General features: G+C 41.1%; 1 protein-coding gene across 2 annotated transcripts; it reads right to left on the reverse strand.

The window, feature by feature from the left end:
- Positions 1-13,277: 13,277 nt before the first annotated feature.
- MOS (MOS proto-oncogene, serine/threonine kinase) lies at positions 13,278-23,696 on the reverse strand. Of its 2 annotated transcripts, XM_058832730.1 has the most exons (3): positions 22,278-23,696; positions 18,927-18,971; positions 13,278-15,679 (listed from the first exon to the last, which is right to left on the reverse strand). In XM_058832730.1, exons 2-3 carry the CDS (start codon positions 18,932-18,934, stop codon positions 14,704-14,706), a joined length of 984 nt encoding a protein of 327 aa, XP_058688713.1. In that variant the 5' UTR covers positions 18,935-18,971; positions 22,278-23,696; the 3' UTR covers positions 13,278-14,703. The 2 variants fall into 2 exon arrangements, with proteins under 2 accessions (XP_058688713.1, XP_058688712.1); XM_058832729.1 differs by lacking the exons at positions 18,927-18,971; positions 22,278-23,696 and having other exon boundaries at positions 13,278-15,753.
- Positions 23,697-23,764: the final 68 nt, after the last annotated feature.

Genomic DNA, 23,764 nt, shown 5'->3' on the forward strand with positions numbered 1-23,764 from the left:
ATGTGCACAACTGTGCTGGTTTCTCTGTGTCCTACTGCAAAAGTCAATGTGCAAATGTGTTATATCAACACTGTTCCTATTGTCTACCAAACAAATTCTGTAATTGCATGAGAAAAAAAAGAAATTCCGAAAATATACGTTTTCCATACATGTAAGCTGTGTAATTTAAGTACAATTTGCTCATTTATTTCTTGTTCCTGTATGAAGAAGTTGGTTTGGGTTTGGTTTTTTTCCCCCTGGGATTAAGGCGAGGTTGACTGTAAGTTCCTGAATTTGTTCCTTTCTTACTTATTTTCCTAGTATTGGCATTACCTCAGCTTTCTTTGAGATTTTTCTTTTTTTTTCTGAGCTTCCCCAGATTTCTCAGAGCTTATGGAAAATCCACATTAACAGCACACAAGTTGCCTTTGCCAGCTCTTAAAATTTTTGGATGCAGGCTATCTGGAGCTGCTGATTTAAAAACCGCCTCACTTCTGTTCCTATGTTTAAGGCTTTCCATGGCTATTGTTGGAATTTTCTGATATATGTTGTTTTTCTCCACAAATGTGCAACAGAAATTTATCTAGACTTTGTTTTCTTTGAAATACACTATATATCAAAAAATGCTCCTTCTTGTCATTCATAGGAGTAAAAAGCTGTTCTAAATACAACTTTTTGCTTATCTTGTATTTTGTCATTCTGAACTTCTAATTAATATTTTGTATTCTGCCTGGTTTTCTCTTGATTACATACTGCTTTTCATGTAGGTTTTTCTCCCAAGACAACGCTGACTTTAGTTAAGAGATTGTGATTCTGTCACTTAAATTAATACCCAGCATCCTCTGCTTTTTAGATGAAGCTTCTAGAATGTTTCCCTGATGTCAAGTAATTATGAAGATAAACAATTAAAAAGCAAGGCATACTTTTGACATGATTTAGTAGTCTGTAGCAGAAACAATTTGATACCAATTTTAATGATTTATCATGCAGAGTATCAGTCCATGTGCATTCAGGATACTTTCTGACTTTTGTTTTGGGGTTTACAGATTACTGAGGTTTTTTTTTCTCTCTTCCTTTGACTAGTTTGTCCTTCAGAAGAGTAGATCCTGGGATGAGTCTATCTATGTGACAGAAGGAGCTTGTGTGCATGTAGTCCATCAAGTCTTTTGCAGTAACTTAGTGAAATGCAGATTTTTGTTGTCTTTTGGTGAATGTTGAACCTTTCTCATCTGCCTTTGGCTGTGTCAAAGGACAGACATACTCCCCAGACTTTGCAGCTTGGGTTGTGAACACCATTCATTTTTTCGGAGTAGATTTATTCTGCTTATTTCACACTGGTGGCAGGTCCCGCCAGTGGATGGTTTTGGCAGGGCTCACAGTAGCTTCCATAAATCTGCTATGTCACTTTTCATAGCAGTTATTTCATGTGGGCAGCTCCCTGGAAGCTGTCTTGGTTATGCCAGCCTAATACCTCTAGTATTTCCTTTCAGTGGTGATTAACATATTGTTATTTACTTGTAAATAGTTTCCTTCTCCAAGGTCATTTGGATCTCACCACACTTTTAAGGGTTTTGTTTGAGCGTCTGGTCTTCAAACACCTGTGAAGCAGGATCATACGAAGCAGGCTTCCACAAAGGTCATCAATAGATGGCTGAGTCTCTAAACCAGTTGGGAGAAAGCCCACAAAAGCTATTTTTAACCCTTTTAAGAAAGGCTACAGCATCTGTTTGGTCTTAATTGTAGCTATCTGCTTATCCTCTTAATCAGTTGTATCTTGTTGTAGAACTCTCATCCAAGTTTGTTGCTCAGCACTTAACTTTCTCTACAAGTGTCCCAGCAAATGGAACTTCAGAAAAAAAACTTGAAACTAAAAAATATCCCCCTTTAAAAGACTGATTTGTGTAGATGGGTAGCTGCTAACTGGCGTTGTTCTCTGCAGGTAGCAGGCAGACAGAATGCACAGCTGGCATTCTCATATTGCACCTAGCCTGTCCATTTTACATTTTCTAAATTTTCATGCCAATTTTAGCATAAAGCTCAGCATATAAAAATGCAACCACCTCTCAAAATACAAGGCTCTCTTTACCTTAAAAATTCCTCATGTTAGCATGGAAAACATGAACTAAGTCTCTGATTCATAAAAAAGAGCAACTGTGCCTTGATGGAGTCCTTTACTGTTGATAAACATGGCCACAAATATTGATTGTTAGGAGATGTTTTCAAATGGGCAACTTCATCGTTATCACCACAAGCTCTTTCCTTCTAAACATGTGCTTTATGCCTGGCAGATAATACACTTGGCTTCCATTATCATTGATGTGGTTAGAGCAAAACTTCTTCCTTGTCAGCCTGTTTTGCCTTGTTTTTCTGACAGATCACTGTGACAAAAAATATAAAGCTGCTGATATGCTACAGCATGTCTAGTGTCATTGAATTTGTGATACATCATTACAATATCTCTTCAATCACTGGGGGCTGAAACAGTATTGTCTGTCTGGGAAGCTTTCAGGAGGATATTTGAATTCATCCTGTTCTAGTTCAATCTTAATTTTATTTTTTTTTTTTCAAATTGATGAATTACATGTTCTCTGCTTTCCTGGAAGACTGTTTTCTCTCCACTCCTTGCACTGCAGATGTGATACTTCTGTCAAATCTGTAATAATGAAAAAAACCACCTTTTGCAGACAATTACAGTAACTCACACAGCCTTGATAGCAACCAAGGTTGTTTATTGATTAGCAACATGTAATTTTCTGGTAATCAATTAACTATATATTGTGGATCAGTATCAGTACTACAACAGAAATCACAGTACCAGAGACTTACAAACTGCTGGTAAGCACTTAAAACTTTCATACCCTTCTACAAATGATCCTACTTATATAATCACACATTTCTTATATGCACCTCCACTCTCTTGCAAGAAGTGTGGGTTACAATACACAGTCCCACTTTTAGAAGCCTGTGCAGCCATTCCACATACCAGAAGGGGTGAGTCCCTGCTATTCCTTCATCCTGTCAGTTCCCCCAGTCTGTACCAGAAGTGGGGTGGCAGCTACTTGCCATGTCTGATGAGGAGGGTCTTGGAAATATTAGCATGTACCACAAGTTTTATTCTAATAATCACATATTCTCATGCTGCTTTTCAAGCTTTTCTTTTTTTTTTTTTTCCTCCCCCTCAAAAGGCTCTTGTTAATCTAATTCCCTGATTGCCATTTAATCTGGGTGGTCATTGTCTTAAGCAAGCTTTGTTACTGTTAATTTCCTCTTAATTTTATCAGATTTTGGGCAAATGTCTTCTCAGAACATACCAGTTTGGGTATTCTGTTCACACACACTATTTATACTCTCATTCCTACCCTATCATTGTTACCCAGGCCAGGTTACCAAGAGTGGGGGCATGCAATTCCTGTACAAAAAATCCCCAGCATCAGCCCAACGAAAGCAGAACTAGTAAGCATACAAACAGAACTGTGGTTTTTTTTTTGCATCCAGTCTTCATTTTGGAAATCACCTCAGAAGACTTCATGTGGGGAAAAGTTAAGTACAAAAAATAATAAACTACACCAATCTCTCCAGTCTGGATTTGGCCACTTGAGGCAGCACCTCTTGGCTCTGTTTGTTGTGATCTGTTTCACTTTGTGAAAGTAGTCCAAGAAGACTGCAGTATTTTGCAGAACACGTTGAAAACTTGCACCTACTCAAATAATATCTATGTGGCTCTTTGAACAGAACAAGCTGTTTTAACACCAGAATTGGAAATGGCTTCCAGGACAGAGGTCATTTTGCTGCTCTTACCTCTATAGAGCTGGCTTCTCTATAGATGCTTTGTACTGAGAGTATTTAGGAACTAGTGGCACAAATTGATGCATACAAACTCTCACAATAATGTGCTATGAAAGATTTTGGAGTTGTCTTTCCTCCTCGTATCTGCCTCCTGCAAAGACTTTGTGGGAAGCTGCCAGCTGCAGGGTATTAGCATGGTTGGATATCTGTCCTGGAGGAAAAAAATGGTGTTTAATTTTACAGCAACTCTGTTTTCCAGTATATGCTTGCCCATATGTTTTAGAGGCCGGTTAGGAAGTCACCTTTTTTTTTTTTTTTTTTCATCCAAAGACCAGTTTAATCTAATGTAGACAGAGTATTAGGGAGTTGTTTCATGGTGCTTATGCCGTTTCTCTGTCATGGAACAGGGATAATTTAAGGAATGGTTCTGGCCTCACACTGCCTTATTTTTCTAAAGAGAAAATTTTCTCTTGATTTGGAATGCATCACTCCTTCTGGTTAGGTTTTTTGTTCCTGAAGTTTTTCTTCATCTCTTTGGGACTGGTGTCCTTTTGTGATACTTTTGATCCAATGGGTTTTCAGATGGTGAATGTTTGCAAGCACAAAATTTAGCAAATGCTTGCCACAGCTGATGAAGAGACTTAAAGCAAGGGGTGATTTCCACCTTGATGTTACAGGACTATTAGAGCTGGATATTAGTTGCAACTTGCAATTTTATCTAGATTACATCCAGGTGTTGGCCTTCTGTGAGATTTGAGGTGCCCTTCCCAGCCCTGGCATCTGGAAAGAAAGATTAAAGCCAATTCAGCAATGCTTCTCCTGTTGTGACCTGACCCTCTGTGAACTAGCCAAGCTAAATTACTCAAAAGCTGACAGAAACAGGAATAGTAACATAGAACTTGGGACCTGGAACTAAAGGAGATACTGTGGTGTTAAGGATGTGCTTTAGAAACAGGAGTTAGTAGCCACTGAGAAAATCATCGCACTGTGATTGCTCAGAACAGCTGGTCAGATCCACAACATAACATGAAAGTGATCCAAGAGGCATCAAATATGAAGAAGTTCTGGTTTCAAAGGGTTTACTAACTTCTCCACAAGGCTAATGTGGCAAAGTGGCAGCTGCAGCTTACTGCATGGAAGTTAGGAGGTTGCACTAGCAGGGCAGGAACAAGAACCATAGAGTTTGTAATATTATTCATAGAAGACCCAGAAGTTTTGTTTGAGAGGACATCTTACTAGGAGATTGTAGCAAGTCTATTAAACTTATCTTTCACCTAAATGCGTGCCAGAAGTTCCTACTTCACAAAAAGTTCCTACTTCATGAAAATGTGGCTTGTGCGTGGCCTTTCACACCAGTCTACAAAATATGGTTGTAAATATGGAATATAGTTTGCTATATTTTTCTCCTAGGAAATGATATAAAATAGAAAAGTCTTTTTCCCCTGCAGCAATCACTTAAATAACGAAAGAGTAACTATATGTAAATTAATGTGCACTAATGTGCAAACCATTGCACATCCAACATTCCTGCCTCCGTGCACAGTGAAATCCCCAGCAACAGGTTTTCCAGATGTGAATCAAGGGAAGCAGTATTTTCTACAGGTTTAAAACTGAAAAAAAGATAGTATTAACATTTAATAGGGTTGTGGTCAAGCGTTCAATTTTTAGGCAAATAAAATTAAGTATTCTGGTAAACATAGAAGGGGGGTTTGAGTATGGTATACATGTCCCTTGGAAAAAAAAAAATCTGAAATACTAATACTTGTCATTTTTCCAGCATTATGACCTCGTGTTTTTAGTTTCTGTACAAAAGACATATGTTTAAAAATATTCTTTCAATAATTATGATTGTTGGAAGTTGTTTCTGAGAGTTGTTTCTGAAGTTGTTTCAGCAGTCACTTCATCCTACCAATAGCCCCTTACCACACTGCCACAGGTGTATGTCCTTTTTGAGAGTCCCTTACCTGTACAGAGGAATAACTTATTCTCATACACTCTTGTGAAATGTTCCTGGTGTGAGGTAAAGCCAATCCCTTTGTTCTGGCAGGAACAGATGCTTATGTTAATACCTAGGAATTGTTTCTCATTTTTCCTAGGAAAAAACAAGGTGAAAGTAGCAACACACCTTTGATACAGAAAATGGAATTTCTTACTCTTAAAATCTTCCATATATAAATGAAATTTCTTTTCCAATAAAAAATCTACCATTACTGTGTACTAGCATACATTGCTCAGTCATTGGTGCTACTTATATATAGCACTAACTAATCATAATTACTAATAGCACAATTGCAAAGAAAAGGAAATAATCAGGCAGTTTGGGGACTGGTAATGGCTTGCAGAACATTTAAAGTTAGATAAGTTTTCAAGACCAGTTGGGGTTTTGGGGGGCTGGGAGCGAGAAGTCTGTGCTTCTTTCAACAAACCAAGAGACTACTTTGACCTGGTGGAAACACATGACCACTCTGAACTGAATCAGTGGCCTTGTCTGATTTTAAGCATTAGTTTAAGACCCTAGTTTAAGTCATGCAGGTTCCTGACAGTCCAGTGGGCAGATATCTCCAGCATACAACACAGAAAGCCTCATGTTGGTATAACCTTATTTTTCAGTGAGAGCTTCACCAATTGAAAAGGTTGTAGCAAAGAGGTTTGGATGTTGGGATGTCTCCTCTCCCTGTTTCTGGCTTATCTCCTTGCCTCCTCCAGCCCCCTCCCTTGTCTCCCTGGGCAAATGCCTCTTTTGGTCAGGTAGTGCTGATTTTTATGATCAGGACACTTTTTCAAATGATGTTTGCAATTCAATATACAACTTTTTAAACAAGCTATGTGACCATGAAAACATTTTAAAAAATGGAACTACATTTGTTTCCTCTGAAAGCTGTTGGCAGGAATGATGTATTAAACTTTAGGAATATCTACTTTTCCCCTTTCAATCAGAAAACATTTAATAGCAATCATTTCACTCCCAAAAGCTGTACAAGGATTGACAACTTTAGGGGAGGTCTGGAGTTCTGTCACTTTCTTAACAAAGAGAAATCAGTGTGACATTCATCTAGTGGCATGTTAGTGCACTGATATATTCCTTCAAAAATTTTGCATGTAGCTTTTGTGTTAGCTGTAAATAATTTTATTGGAACTGTTGGATAAGAGAAAAACAATGATATGGAAAAGGTGCATGGTATCTCTCTAAACTTATTGTATTTTGTAATATATACTATTATCTACTATTAAAAAAATCCAGCCTCCCCAGCCTATTAGTTCCTTTATTTACATTCAGGTTTTTACAATCTCTGTTCAGGTGCAACTTTCTATACTTGTCTCTGGGATCAGCTTCATTTGTGCCATATCTGAATCAAAACCCTTTGACCATTTTTAAGTGGCTGAGAAAAATACACAGCTTGAAAATAAAACTGGTTTTCCTTCTGCCCATTTACATTTCCAATTTGCAGCCTACTTTGCTCTTTGTAGCCTGGCACATGTGCAGTAGAATATTTATTAAGTTATGAATTGCCCTATTATCCCAGGTGCCCTGCAAAGGCAAATGCAATCACCTCCCTGCTCTGCTGAACACTCGGGCTATTGAACTTCAGGGTGGGTCGACAGCAAAACTCAGCCTCGTGCTCAGAGAAGTCCAGGGGTGGATGGTGGTGCCTCTACTGTCAAATTGTCCCATGGCATCCTTAGCTACTGGCAGACTGGGAGAGATGCCAGTAAAATTTTTTGTTCCATTTGCCTTCTTTAACTGGTTTTAAGGCTTTTCTTTGACAGGCAGACAAATATTTGGCAGCTGGGTTAAGTGAAGCATAGAAAGAGCCTCTTTGAGCGCCGCATGAAGGTATTTGCAGCAGATAAATAGCTAGAACAAAGTAAAAGTAGAATATTCCATGTACGGTGAATTTTGAAAATAACCATTTGTTTCCTATCCCTATTTTCATCTTGTTGCAGCAGATGAAATTATGTACACAGATGCAAAAATTGATATATAAATCAAGTAGTAAGCATCCACTGAATTTACAAATATTTGTGGTATATTGTGTTAAACAGTTTTTGTTTGTTTTCTTTGCTGTGGTATATCTTACCACAGAATACAGAAGCAACCCATACTTCTTCAGACTTATGTTTTCATGCTTCCTATCCTACCTTCTGAATTGAGGATGTTTCTCCTTCCAAGTTATGGAGTATTTTTATTATTTGAAAATAGCCATGTTGCCACTTTCTTTCTGGGTTGAGATTAAGCATAATTTAAAAAAAAAAATAAAAAAAAAAAGTAGAAAGAGGAGCAAACAACAGAACAAGCCAAATAAAGAGCATAGCATCAAGCATTGTATCTTATGCTAACTTCTTTTAAAACGTATTATGAAATGTCTCTTGATATTTCTACTTGGGATTCAAAGACATCAAATCATCATTAATAGCTATAGTAATTAAAGATTAATACAGAATTATAAGCTTCCATGCTTTTTCTTTTCCTGATTTCTCATTTTTTGTAGAAACTCTTTATTACAATTGCATGGTTCCCACGCTTCTGTCCATCTTTTCTCATCTTTCTTGCAGTCACTGAACTGCTAAAATTATTGTTGCACTTCACAGAACTCAGGATAGCACGCAGAAGTTGCTTTTCATTGTAAGGCATGAAAAAAAATAATTTTGACCTCAAACCATTCCAGCACTAATTAGTATTGGCTCCTATCTGAGGATGCAGTTTGAATTAGGTATAATTACATAAAGTCTCTTAAGTGCGTCCTGTCAAGCTTTACACATGTGCCCATTGGAGGAGGAAGAGGAGACGCGTCAGGGGAGATTGGGATGGTGAATGCCATTTGTTGTAAAATGAAAGAAAAAAAGGCCAGAATTAACTCATTTTAACTCATGCTTTCCCTTAGTGGACAATGCTGTCTGTATAACCAAGAAAGCACAAAATGCAACCCTCTAATATGGGTAATGTGCCCAGGGCTACTGCTGTTGGTTACTACCCATGAGAATGCAAGCACTTCACAGTTTCTTCTTTAGATGTACTTTCCAAAATTAGTAAATGCAACCAGGTTTGGTAGTTAGCTACTGGGAGACTAATGAGAAAGGGCTGAAGTTTCCCTGCAGGCTGTGGTTACCCCAGACTGCTATGAGGCAGGAGCTAACCCACCCAGTTTTGAATAGTTAGCTCTCAGTGCTGCCAAGCTGGAAGATTGAAAGGCAGCTTGGGCTGCTTAGGGACAGAGAACACAAAACAAAACAAAAAGCAGCTCACCTTGAGAAGCTGGCTACTGTGACATGGCATCCCGGGGTCCCAGAAACAGCACTTAGGTTGCTGCTGCTAAAAACTAAACCCCAAACAAATGAAACAAACAAAACTAAACACCAGAATAGTTGAGTTTCCACGGAAAATAATTATATCAAGCTGTGAAACTCAGTTAATAGTAAGACATGAGAGATCTGAGCTTTACATTTACCACCTGGGAGAAATGAGGCTTTGTTCCTTCCCCAGAACACAGTCAAGATGCGGGGTGATTCGTATTTGAGGAGTACACTGTTATTTGATGTTCTTAGCATCAGATAACCTATGCCTTGAATAGAGCATACCTGGCCATCAAAGACATTCCAATACCACCATTCCCAGAGTTCCACCGATGCTGCATCATCTGAATCTGTGCAATACTTCAATAAATTTTCTGCTTAGGCTGATGAAGCTGCTGGCAATCAGTTCCAGAAACAAAGAGAATAAATAAACTAGGTACAAGTAGCCCTTAAGGTTTATAACTTATAACCATGTCTTGCTAAACATCTGGAACTGTGTTGCATACATATTTATAGGGAAGGAGAGATAAAGGACAAAACCAGTTTATAGAAAGGAAAAAATCTGGATGAACAGAATCCCCTTAAGAGTTGTGACACAACTGCTCTGCTAGCATCATGTGCCTGCTACTAACACTTTATTTGGAGGTATGCAAGTGTGACAAAGTTAAGAGTAAAATGCAGCTACACTCATTAGCTCATTCCAACTTTAGAAGCAGGAAAGAATCTTTTAAAAACCTGAATCTGGGTCCAGATGAAGAAAACAAAAAGGATAAAAGTCTGGTGGGTTACATATAAAAATAGAGGGGAAAAACATCTTCAAGGATGTTGAACATAAACTAACATAAATTCCATAATTTTTTATTTTCAGAATATCAGGAACGAGATATCTGCCAAGACTCTCTGGCAGGTCTGTTTTTGTCCAGTTTTTAAAAGAAAAACCAAACAAAAAAACCTCCCCCAAAAAAGATTAAGACTACCCCTACCTAAACATTCTAACCTGTTTCCCCCTGCAAGACAACAAGGCCATTGCTAAGAAGCAGAGTGATCCTTGCATGTATGTTGTCTCTGAAGGAAACACAAAATCGGCTCAAGCTAGAAGGATTTCTGTAGGACAACTCAGGAGATGTCTGAAATTCAAACATCTAAAAATGTTGTTATAATTGCGGAACTTCTGTGGCAAAAGTGACCTCTGGAGGTCATGTCTAGTCCAGCCCCCTCCAGAACAGGGTCAGCTAGAGCAACTTGTTCAGTACCATGTCAAGTTGGGTTCTAAATATCTCCAAGATGAGGACTCCATCTTTCTGAACAACCTGCTACAGTGTTTGACCATCTTCACAGTAAAAATGTTTTCTCTTCCATTTGAATGGGGTTTCCTCTCCTTCTATTTGTGTCCGCTACATCTAGTCCTGTCACTGAGCAGCACTGAGAAGAGGCTGGCTCCATCTTTACTGCCTCTCATCAGTATTTCTACAAATTGGTAAGATCCTCCTGAGCCTTCTTTTTCCAGACTGAACGGGCCCGTCTCTGTTTCTCCTCTCATACAGAAGTTCCAATCCTTTGATCAACTTAATGTCCCTTTGCTGCACTCCTGGTCCAGTACCTCCGTGACTTTCTTGTTCCAGCAGAGTTCTGAGGCGACCACATTGCCGCAGATGTGTCTCACCAGGGCTGAGTGAACACCGGGGAATGGTCTCCTCTAGCAGTGAGTGCTCTGGAAGAGCTGGCAGCAGTTTTTGGAGTGCACCCCAGATGCTGTTGGCCGCCTTTGCCGCAAGGGTGCATTGCTCGCTCATGTTCAGCTTGGTGCCTGCCAGCAGCTCCAGGTCCTTCCTGCAGAGCTCCTTCCCAGCCGGTTGGCCCCGGGTGGGTCCTGCTGCTCGGGGTTATCCAGCACCACGTGCCAGGCGCTGCAGTTCCCTGCACTGCGTGCCATCAGCAGGTATCTCCAGCTTGGGAATGTCTGTCTGAACACCAGCACAACCATCCAAGATAGCGACTGCTCCATCCAATTCTGTATAACGGGCAAATGTGCAGGGGGTGCTCCATCCCATCAATCTCTGGCATACACCACTAATGACCGGTCTCCCATTGGACTTCACGTCACTGATCACAACCCTCTGAGCCCAGTAGCTCAGCTAATTTTCGGTTTCCACTATTTAGTCAGTACTTCATCAGTTTCTCTCTGAGGATGTAATGGGGAGCAGTGCTAAAAACCTCCCTAAGGCCAAGATGAACCACCACCACTGTCCTCCAGCAGCCAGTAATCTCATAGCAAAAGGCTACTAAGTTGGTCAAGCGTGATTTCCTCTTCATAAATCACTGATGACTACTCCCAATCACCTTTTTGTCCTTCGTATGTTTACCAATGATTTCCAGAGTTATTTGTTCCACCAGTTTTCCAGGGATTTAGATGAGATTGACTGGCTTTAAGTTTTCCAGATCCTCCTTCCTGGCCATCTTGCAGAAAGGAGTTGTATTTGTTTTCTTTCAGACTTCAGAATTCTCTCCTGAGCACCATGACCTTCCAAAGATAGGCAAGAGCTGCCTGGCAATGACATTGCCAAGCTCCCTCAGCATTTGTGAATGGATTGCATTGTAACTTCTGTACATCTTGTTTGTTTCAGTGGTCCCTACCCTGATTCTTCTTTACCAATAGTAAATCTTCCTTGCTTCAGACCCCACACTGTTCTCTCAACTCTTGCATATTTATTATTTATGTTTGAGTTTAATCAGGAGCTCCTTGTTTATCCTTGGAGGCATCCTGTCACCTTTACCTGATTTCCTGCTCATAGGGATGGACCAATCTTGAGCTTGAAGAAGGCAATCCTTGAAAATCAACCAGGTGTTGTTGGTGCTTCTTCTCTCCAGGATCACATCCCAGGGAAATCTTCAAAAAAAAAAAATTAAAAAAAGTCTTCCCAGGGAAGTCTTAAAAAAATAAATTTCCTAATTACATGAGTGACATCTCTACAAGATACATTAGCAGATTCTGTATTAAAGGAAATAAAGATACATAGACATGATTTGTTTAGAAGAAGCCAATATTGCTTGCATTCGAAGAAAAGCACTTCACAGTTGCACAGTTGGATTGTACTGGAATTCTTTAGGAGCACTAACAGCGTGTAGATAAGGCACTGATTGATACATTCCCTTAGGGTTTCCAAAGGTATTTGAAAAATCCTTCACTGCAAACTTTTGAAAGGTACTAAGCAGCCACATTTAGGAGAGAAAATCTGGGGCTGGATAAGTCAAAAGATAGGCACAGGCAGTAAAACTGCCAGTTCTCTCAGCAGGAGAAAGTGCCCACCGGTGTTTCAGGGATCCTCTGCTGCCCAGCACATCCACAAATGAAGTACAAGAGGGGGAGCCAGAAGATAAACAAATTTGCTGATGGTGGAGTTACTTAACTGCAAGGGCCAACTTCAAACTGGCAGAAAGAAATTCATGGTATATTGGTATAAAGTGAGGCAAACAGGCAAAATTATCATCATCACATAGAACCAAGGATTCTGAGCTGTTAGGCTCGAGATATTTCTCAATAAGTATTAATCAGATCTCATTAGCAATCACAAACAAAACAAACCTTTGAAGTTAATAAAAAGGAAACCATCATTATGACAACAGAGTATGGTGTGCCTAACATCTTGAGTGCTGTGCAGAATTCTCTCTCACACTATCAAAAGAGAACCCCATAAAATTGACAGAAACATCTGCAGAGCTGATTATACTTCAAGAGTAGATCTTGGCCATTCAGTATCCTTCTGTCAAGTACAACAGAGAATTTGAAGGGTGCTTGATTTTTCACAGAGGCTCAAGTAGCACTTGTTGATGCTAAAGTATCATTAACCAAAAAATCAGTTTTCTAGCAGTATAAGCAACAAGCTTCCTAGACTGGCAAAATAAATACAACACATCATTAAGGAACTAGTAAAAAAAATTAATTCCATTTTTTATTCTTTTGAAAGCTGCAGAAATATTTTTATTTAAGGCTTCATGTTAAGGTGAGGTACATCAATGGCTTTATCTAAAATTTTATCTTGCATGCCCTCAGCTAATCATTTCAAGAGGTAACTGACTTATTATGATAACATCTATGAATGTACTTTTTTATTAAATAAGTTATACAACACTCAAAAAAAAAAAGTTCTGGTTCCACAGCATAATTATTTTGACAGAGAAACACAGGAAACTTTTTCCAGAATTTACTTCAGTGTTTTTTATTCCAGCCAGCATTTTCTATTTCCACTTCAGGGGGACAGAAAACCAAGAAATAGTTAAGCTTAGATATGCTTTATAAACCATTAATTTCAATTACCAACCCAAATACCATAAAGACCTACAGAATCATCTCAAATTCACATAGTTGCTCATTTCCAGGATTTCACGGGGCTAAGAACAGATGTGTGTCAGAAATCAGGAAACTGGCTCAATTCCTTTGGGATTCTTTTTTTCCAGAATGGAAGCAAGGGGGAGGAAGGGTAAAGAAGAAAAACAATTTGACTGAAACATCACTCTTTCTCCTGTCTTAAAAAGAAGTAGAGGCTTTGAGCAGAATGGCAATATCAGCTATAGCAGGCAGCTCCAGATAAGGGTTCAGATGTATAATTATCAGTTCTGATAAGTCAGGGATCAGAGCTTTTTGTCTTCAGCATTGCCTACAGCACTTCCTTTCCCAGACACACTACAACCAGATTAGGAAAGATAGCAGATAAGACATAAGCAGTACAGAGGATAGTTCAATAGTGTATGCTTTGAGCACCAGCAGAGGAACATTATTACTACTGTAAGCAAACCTCCTTTTCAGTGCTTTCAGTCCAACACTGAGCCATGCATTATGAAGCACAAATAATCCTCCCTTTACCATTCTTTTTTCCCCCCTTTTTTAAAAACTACTCTGCACAAAATGTTCTTATAATACATCAGAATTTACACTGTTCCAACTAGCAAGTTGCTACTAACACACCTGACAGCAGGGAAGTCTTACAAAAAGGACAGCTTGTTAATGCACTTTCTTAATCTTAGTAGCCTTAGACTGACAAAAAGGTTCTTTATTTCAAGGACTATGTGAGTAGTTCACATTTTCCATATCAGAAGCAGCATACTTACTGAAATTAAGTACATCAAGGAACAATAAATAGACCACTGACACTCTGTATCTATCTTTCTGCGTTCATTGATTTGTGATACATACTCATTCCTTGGTAAATGAAGAAGAAAAGCTCAAATGCACTACCCCGGCTGGTGTCGAGAACTACTCATATTTGACATTTTAAAAATATCACAAGGTATTATATATAAAGAGCCTTCCAAAAGAAGACCCTTATTTGTACTTCACTTACAACCAACCACTTTTCTGCACATCACAGTGAGTAAGGCAGCACATAACTCATAAACTAGAAAAAAGTTATGTCTGCCAACATCTTCATCTTTGCCTCTATCCCCTTCCAGAGTAAAACCCCACAGTATCATTAAGTCTCTTTATTTTTAATTTTCTTATATCAGAACAGTTTGGATTCTTTCTTTTTCAAGTATTAAAAAACAGCAACAAAGCCTTTAGATCACACAGGGGCTAAATTAATTACATTTAGAGGAAGGGTGGAGGGAAAGAAAAGTCGACAAAAGTAATACAAAGAGTCCTGAGTTTTCCTATTGGCTCTGCTTGAGGGCCCTGAGGCTGGGAAGCAGCTGGTCTGCACTCAGACGCTCCTCTGCATTGGCCTTCCAGCAGCAGCTGATGATGCTCTGCAGTGTCTGTCCCACCGGGGACTGCTGGAACACCTCGGCAGCCAGCGAGGGGCGCAGGTTGTAGGCGACCACGGCATAGAGCACGTACTGCCGCTCTCCCAGGTACGGCTGCTCCCGCATGACAATCTGCCAGAGGGTGATGGCAAACGAGTAGATGTCTGCTTTGGCAGTGACCCTCTCCCCCTTGAGGAGCTCAGGGGCACGGTGCGTGTACGTGCCCCCTTGCTGGCAAACATGGGTGCTCTGGGACAAGCCCTTCTCCAGTTTCTGGGAGCACCCAAAGTCTCCGATCTTGCACGCTCCCTGCTCGGTGATGAAAATGTTTGCGGGCTTCAGGTCCAAGTGCACAATGTCCTGTGAGTGCAGAAAGGCTAAGCCTGTCATGATGTCACAAGAATAGCACACGGTCTCTTCCATGCCCAGGGCCTTCCTTCCGCATCCTCCTTCATCATCCTCCGCCTCTCTCCATGCATCCCCCGTGCCATAAATCACATGGTGCAGAGTGATGTTACCCACATACTCCATGATGATGGTGCCCAGGCTGTTCTCGCTGGCTGGGGCACACGTGCTGGCAGCCACCACACGTACCACATTATCGTGCTGGAGCTGGGCCACGTTCAGCTCAGCCCAGAAGCTCTGCCGTGATGCCAGCCGGTTTTTGCTGCTCTTCTTCACCTGCTTCACAGCCACCGTTGCACCATGGTAGGTGGCTTTGTAGACAGAGCCAAAGCCCCCAGATCCTAAGGGCTGCAGGAGGCAGAGCTGGTCCCAGTCAATGGAGTACCAGGACAGGCGTGGAGGCAAGCGACGAGTCCTGGCTGAAGAAGCTCCCCCCAAAAAGCTTTTGCTGTCTTTGCCAGGGATAACTAAAGGGCTGCTGCAGGGGCGCAAATTTGCAGAGGGGGAATACTCAAAAGAAAGAAAACAATTAAGAGGAACAGGTGATGGCATAATATGAAGGAGAAAACAACAGGCAGCTACTAAGACAGAAGAGTAGAAAGCTTCCCTGACAGAAAGGACTCTCACTGGCTTCCAAAGCCTTTTATCCTCCCTTCACCGTTTTCCCTCCCTCCCCCAAATGAACTGCATCTGTCACAACTGTCAGAACCAAATCAGATTCACCTGGAAACATTCTTCTCCAGCCCTGAAGCAAATCTCTAAGAAGTCAAGGCAAACAGATTTAAAGCTAAAAAATTAACTCATAAGTATTTCACGTAATTTCTAATCTCAAAAGAAAAATAAATATCTTCTACCCATTGAATGCCTCTAGCAAAATGCCCCAGGAGTAAATAAAGCAGTGACTGGTGAATGCATTACACCATGGCTCCAGGCAGGAATGATCAGCATCAGGTGCATTAAATAGCTCAAAGTCTTTGCCAGTGGAAGCAGCTGAAGTGGCGACTGCTAAAGTTTGATGAAACTATGGCAGGTGTAGATATAAAAGTGTGTTTATAAGAACCTACCACTTAAACATGACTGGGGCACTGGTTTGGGTGCTCAGCTTTGCCCATATAGGACCACAACCTTAACTGCAGCATAAAGACAAATTATTGTTCTGTATCACTCTTTGGATACAGTAACTAGAATTGCACATAAATATTTGGTCATCTTCCTGTCACACCCTATGCAGTACTACAGGTGTGTGTTTCTGGATCCTTCTTAGAAAAATTATTGCTGAATTTATAGGGCTGTTCTGGCAGAAATCAAAGAAACATAATTTTCTGTTAGTGGTCCATGTGGTTTTTAAAGGGCTTTTTTGAATTTTGACCCTCTCACATATTTGCAGTGCTCATGCTAACTGTCACAGTGTTTGGTACCTGCTGGATAGCAGAGCACCCTCATGGGACCTATACAGTTAAGGATTTTTGGATATTCCGCTATCTTTCTGTACATGTTGACAAATATCTTGGAGAACTTGGAAGCCATTTCCTACCTCCTCACTCTTCGTCTAGATGTCAGATTTTTTCAGTACAGATTCTGCCATGGGGCTTCAAACTGACAGCGCCACCTTCTCCAGGGTTTATCTCTGGGCAGCACCGATTCTGCAGGCACTTCCTGCAGGGGTTTCCTGGTGTTTTCTTTTCATTTTTGTTGTGTTTTTTTCCCTCTGGATGAGTAAAATGCAGCACAGGCTGCTGAGGGGGAGTTTCAAGGTTTTCACCCAGACCATGTGCGAGTAGAACTGGAGTGTTCTTCACTTTGAAATGGGTTCAGTTGTTCACCTTAACACACAAACCTCTTGTCACAAAGTTATCTGACCCTCCCTGAACTCCCAATCAGCTCGACCAGAGGGTTTCAAGACATCACTTCTCAATGAATCAGTGATGGAGATCTTTCCAGTACTGAGATTCAGGGCAATCAGGATAAATTTGCCGCAGCAATTCACAGGGAAGCAAACTTGGACCACAGATGAACGGGAATGGAGAATTTGGGTTATCCTCTGTCACTGTGAAACAGACAGGCTGGGGAAGATCTAGATAAACAGGTGCTAATAGGACTTGTTAACAAGAGAGAGCCTAAGGGATGCTAAGAGACCTCGCAAGGGCTGCGGGAGGGACAGTTCCTGCAGATGGGACTGCCTGACAACACAAGGCTCCTCTTCCCTGGCCCCTCCCAGAAGGGCTTCTGGCAGTGCAGAGATCCCAGGACCCATCAGGACCCATGCCCCGTGAGCTTTCCCTTGCACAGTGTGGGGTAGCCAAGTAACACCCTGCTGCTAGCCCTGCTTCGGGACGTCTCTCTGGCTCATCATCAGTCACACAGGGATGTTTTGGGGGTGGGAGAGGACGAGAGGATCTTTAGTGTAGTTTTAAATATGCAGTGAAATCAGCCATGGAAACAACAGGTATTAACTTTCCTCTCTTGAGCAGCACTACCATGTTAAGCTTGTATGTAGAAGTCTTTCCAATCTTTGCAGAGAATATCTTCCAGGCAGCTGAGCTGTGATGGAGATGAAAAGCTGCAGAAAGTGAATGAAGCTACTCTCTCAGAGAGAGAAAATACTTTTATGCCCGTTTTCTGCTAGTAGGGCTCCAATTCTTCAGCAGACTTCCGTGCCATACAGCATATAAAAGCTGCAGAAAGACATTTCTGCTCTGAATTCTCCAAGCCTGTTTTCACCAAGTTATGGTGGCAGTGAAGTTCAAAGGGAAAGTTGGGTGTGGGGAGGCACAGGTAGAAGGATGTGTGGATGAAAAGACGGAGCATAGACCTGTTAAGCTGACAATTGTAGCAGCCTATCTGATGTTTGTGAATGCTATAAAACAGAAAGAAAAATCTGTGTTCATAAAATAGACATGATTAGGGCTGTTTCCAAATTTCCTTGATTGAAATCACATTCAAAAGGATATATCAGACCTCCCATATTTTTATTTCCAAACTCCATGTCCTCATCTGTCAGTTGTCCTTTTGTTACCATTTCAGGTAATTTTCTTGTTACCCTTTTCTGTCAGAAATCTTTCTGGTTTGCCCTGCCACGGTAGACATTGTTGTATTGTTCTTGGGGAATACACTGAACTTCTGAACAGGAAGAGGGGCATTCTTTGGGATGTAAAATGCCTCAATGTAATTTACTGCTCTGCCTCAATCTTACGGCTGAGGATCAAAGCAAGGGAACATCCAGAGTCTTTCAATGCGAACACAATTAAATCCGATTTAAATGCAAGCAGGCTTTTATTCTTAATGAACATTATTTTCCTGTAAGCTATTGGTAATTTGGCCCAGGGGCTTCCCTGGGGCCACAACTGCTGTAGGATGTCTGTGCTAAGCCCTGTTTAGCTCTGGCATTAGCACAGATGAGGCTGGGGAGCCACTGCAGAGGTAAGCAGGGTTGCTGGGGACACGCTGCCCCTTCCTTCCCAGCCACCCTTCCCCAGGGCAGCCCTCAGCAGCCTCCAACCACACAGTTCCCATTGCACTGCCTTTTCCATCAGGGAAAAGGAAGCTGTAGGAGCCAGAAGTCATCAGTACAGAATGCAATAGGAACTTTTACAAGTGACAGGAGGGAAACACAGTCTGTGTCCTGTGCAATATGTCACAATAAACTACAATAAACTACAATAAACCACAGCAGCAATGGGTTTGTTCCAAGCTTGTGTGTTGTATTTCTTGCAAGCAAAACGTACCTGCGCATTCAGTGCCGTACCAGCTGCCCAACCTAGTCTGTGCTTCTGGATGAAAAAGAATACAGAATCTCACTCGGTTCCCCCATTCATATTTAATTTGCATATCAGGAATACAGAAACTCTTTGTTGGCCATTGCTCTTAGTTACAACTGCTGTTTCTTTAGTCACTGGACAGAAGTCAGCTCCAATACCAAAGGCCTTAAAGGGCTGGCATGGATACAGCACATAGCACAACACAGAGCACGTACCAAGCACCAGTTTTGTTTTCATCAAGGTGCATCGCTCTCGTGGTTCATAGTGATTGTCGAAAACAGGAGAAGGACAGGGCTGGGGATCGGACCTGACTTCAGAGAGTTTAGGAGTGTATGATTATATATTTGTCCTCAATAATTACTTTATTTCTTTGTACATTTGGTGGTTGTACCATGTAACAATCCCTTGAAGGCTTGGCTATCCAGAGGCTTCTAAGAACTGCCTTACAACACAGAGGTAGCACTGTGTTTCTATTAGGTTACTTTGTAACCTTGCTAAAGCAGCCAAATGTAGCTCTATAGTACTTAAATTACAGTCCTACTCAAAGCAAGACAGTTCCATAGCCTGTGGCTTAGTGACTTCTGAGAGGTTTTCTTCTCTGTTTGAAACCAAGAGTTTTCTTTTTTCTCCTTTAAGTTAATCCCTCTGATCTCAGCTTAGGATTTGACGATGAATATACATTCTCCTCATGCACAGAGTTCCATAGTCCAAGCGTTGCTCCCAGTCCCACCTCACAGACCTCAAATGATATTCAGAGTTGCCTGAAAGGAATTCTGATATCATCAATTGCACAGGTGTTAAGTGATAGCATTGTCTGGAGCCAGTCCCTACAGAGGCTTGCTCTGGAGACAGGCCACTGATTAACCACTTTTTCTTTTTTTTTTTTTTTTTTTTTTTTGCTACAAGAACAAGCCAGAAAAGAATCCAGTTCATGTTTCAGAGTTTGGCTGTTTTGGTGAGAAAAATGACACCTTGGAGCCACAAGTACAAGCAAGTTTTCATTAAAGCAGTGAGAGGTAAACCCAAATGCAAGGAAAAAATACATCTGCAAGAACTGTGATGCTGTTTTACTGCTGAGACATCATAATAATAAACATTTTAAAAGGTTAAACCCTAGTTTATAAATAATAAGATCAAGTTTCAAACACACATTGCCAAACAGCTGTTTGATGCTCTTCTCCCTTCACGCTAAGGTTACTCCATGTGTTCCAGAGCACGAAGCAAAGGCTCTCCTTACCTGAACACATTGAGGTTTTAGCTGCAGCCACTGGAAAGGCAGGTGAGGTTTCACAGCTAATTTCCAGGGGTCTCAGTGACCAAGGTGCACCAGGCACAACAATCTGAGACCTGCTGCTGTAGATTAATACCACAATTTCAAAACAGCTCCTTGTGACAAGCTAAAAGAATCCAAACTTAGGGATAAAGACAATGAAATGCAAACTACAGGCTCTCACCTACAGCAGTATTTTCCGGCCATGCAAAGACAGATACCTATCCTGGCAGGTTGAGTGCTGTCACATGGCAGGCACCTTATGCAGTATTTTCAGCCAAACTGTCCAAGACTGGTTTTGCAGTCTTGCCCCTGGAGCAAAGCTGACTTTGATGGGTCACAGGGAGATGCCAAATATAGTGGTGGAATTTAAGACCTGCAGCTTTAGGTCAGCTTCAATGCTCAATGAGAAAAAAATAATCACAAGGACTTGGGGAAGGGGGGGTAATGTTAGTGCTAAGTCTAGTGCTGGGAGGCTGCTGCTTTGCCCGGTACATGGATTTAATGCTGATGCCCAGACTGATGTTTAAAGGGGTGAGTCTCTCCCAGCAGCTTGCACAATCCCAGTAACACAGATCATGCCCAGCTTTGTGACGTATGTTAAATACATTGCCATAGCAAATGTGGTGGCTTCCTGCAAGCATTGCCTCTTTGGATAGATGTAGAGGGGAAGGGGTAAGACAATCAGCTAAATTTGGTGGCTCTGAAGTGGTGGCCTGGGTACTCTGGTGGGGCACAGCAAATTCACAGAGGTTGCCTTAAACTGAAGGGTTTTAAGCCCAACATTAAAATGGGTCATACGATTCAAGTACGTTATTTCAAGGCTTTCAGTGAGTATGCAGAAGCTTCTTGTAAAAATACTGCTGAATTCAGCCTAAGCTGAACAGAACATATAAACTATGGGGCAACCCTGTAATACTTCCTGGGTATAAGGAGTCTAACACTGACAAAATAAAAGGAGACTATTTTCAGGTGAGACTTCAGAAAGCTTGGGACTTCAGTCTGTGTTTATTTGTCATGAATGTTTGATATTTGATAGTCTTATGTTACGGCTCAGATGTTGCTCACTTATAGCATGCCTCCAAACCATACAAAGCCTGAATTTTATTTTTATTTTCAATATAACACAAAAGCTAGTAAGCCAGAGTTGAGCCTAATTTGAGAGGAACAGCATGCAGAACTTCTCTGCTGAAATTGTATCTAGGACTACACAAGGACAACTGACAAACACCTTCCTCACTGGAGTCTGTGCACCCTTTAGATAAACTGCTGTTTCTCATAGATTAATCAAGTAATTGGAAGAAGCTCTTCCAGCTTGCCTGGGAAACCACACACTTTGTTAACTTGGGGATACCTTAACAAAGAATATGATTCACTTCAAACTTGTGAAACACGAACACTTTAGACTTAAACATTTTGGAGGAAACCAAAATGAAAAAAAACCAAAACAAATTTATCAACTTTTGCAGCTTGGATTACTTTCCCATGCATACATGCATGCATACATACATGTGCACACTAATATGCAACAGAGTTTAAGCAACGTACTGATTTTTAGAAACTGTGACTCCTCAGGTTTTCTGCACTACTTAACACATTAAGCAGAAACCCAGCATATGAAAGCCATTCTTCTTTGTACGTGGCAGTTCAGTGCAACAGTGAGAATCAGCCCCATGAGCAAACTATCAAGGGATCAATTCAAATGATTTCCAGCTCAGCCACAGCAGCCATTACCATAGGCCTGTTTTCAGAGTGCTCAGCTGACAGCTGATGTCTCTTCAGTCCTCTCTGAGGCAAACTAGCTTTGTAGCGGGTGATCTTGTGGTACAAATATCCCCAAATGAAACAAGGCTGAGTGATGACAATGACAATGAAGAAGAGAATTGTTCATTACATTTTTTACAAATACTTATTTCTCTGAAAATGTTCATTACTTGAGGACATGCAGACCATTACAATAAATAAATAAATAAAATGACTGAAAAATAAAAATACCAGGCAAGCTGGTACACCTTTATTAGGAGTAAAGAAAGTTCATACTGAATTACCTGGGATACAGCACATGAGCAGGAACTTGAAACTTCACACTACTGCTAGGGTCTGTCGTTTTCAACACCATTATCTCCAGTGTTGTTCAAAACAGAAATACAGTGTTGCTGTTAATTTGCTGAAGGCCCCAGCTCACACTGATAAGCACCAGTTAATCTTCCAATATACTTCTCAAACTATTAAGTACAGACTAAATTTTGTAGCAGAGTTTATCTTGCTGTCCCACTTGCTGCCTGTTTGTGATCGCCAATCCTTGCTGTGTGAACAGCAGCTGCCACTTTGGAAAACTTAATTTCTATCCGATTATATAGAATGTTTTGATTTGCAAAGCAGGGAAACCAACAGCATGTACCTGCTCAGCTCTTGCTCATCCAGCAGTAGCTCTGCATCAGTTCTGAATTTCTCTGTCACTTTTTATCCTAGGGCATACTTGTATGTGGAAAGGAAAAGGTGTAAAGAATGAGGGAAAGAGAAGGGGAAAACCAGAATAGCCTTCCTGTTCCACTCCTGGAGGACAATGAGACCAGGCATAAAGGATACTACAGAACCGCTTTTCTGTACTTCTGCAAATTTTGGAAAGAGGCAGTTACAGGAGAGAGAGAAGGGAAGACATCTGTGGCTCTGAATTTAACAAGGAAATTCTGGAGGGATTGCATCAAGAGATCTCTGTGTAACACAACAGATGTCATCTGTGCAATCCCATTCCAGTTACTGCAGAGGCTAGAGGCTATCTGCTTAGAAGGAGGACGTATTAAATCACTAACAGTGGGTGAGACCAGCTAGGACAGCAACACAGTGAATGGGGTGGTTTTCTCTTGAGGGGTTGCGTCTGGGGTATGTGCTTGTGGGTGGTTATAAATTGTTTTGCAGGGTATTTTGTATCATAGAGCATGTGTTGAGCTTTTGACTCTCGATATAACAAGGCCAACCCTCTCAAACAAGTTAGACACCTGTGGCACAGAAGTGGTAAGTCAGCTCAGAGGAATGGGGTAAGAATCACAAGAAAGGAAAGATGTGGCGAAGGCAAAAGCCAACAACTCTCTAACAGTCATTTCTCTCCAACTGGATTACAGCAAGGAACCTAAAAAGCCAAGATTTGGAAAAGAGTGGAACTCAAAAGCAGGGAAACATAGACAGTGCTAAAGATGTTAACAAAATATGTTCTAAAAGGCAATGAAATGTGAAATGCCACTCTTTTACTTTTCTGGCAAACAGTCTATGCTAGGGAACACCTGCGTGGAATGGGCAGAGGTAACTTTCTGCAGCAGTGTGCAGGCTGCTTTGTCTGGCTGCCAGGCACCTCTTCCCCCAGCACTAGCCTGGCTTCCTCAGAAGTCAGTGCCACAGCCAGATGGACTTCTATGGGATCAAAGCAACTGAGTTTCCCCTGAAACATCCCAAATACTGTGTCTAGTACATGCCACACCCTTCAAGTTTATCCTGCAAACTACAACAAATGATGTATGAGACCTGCATGAACCTGAAA

Source organism: Poecile atricapillus, chromosome 2 (genome assembly GCF_030490865.1).
Source record: "Poecile atricapillus isolate bPoeAtr1 chromosome 2, bPoeAtr1.hap1, whole genome shotgun sequence".
NCBI classification, from domain to species: Eukaryota; Metazoa; Chordata; class Aves; order Passeriformes; family Paridae; genus Poecile; species Poecile atricapillus.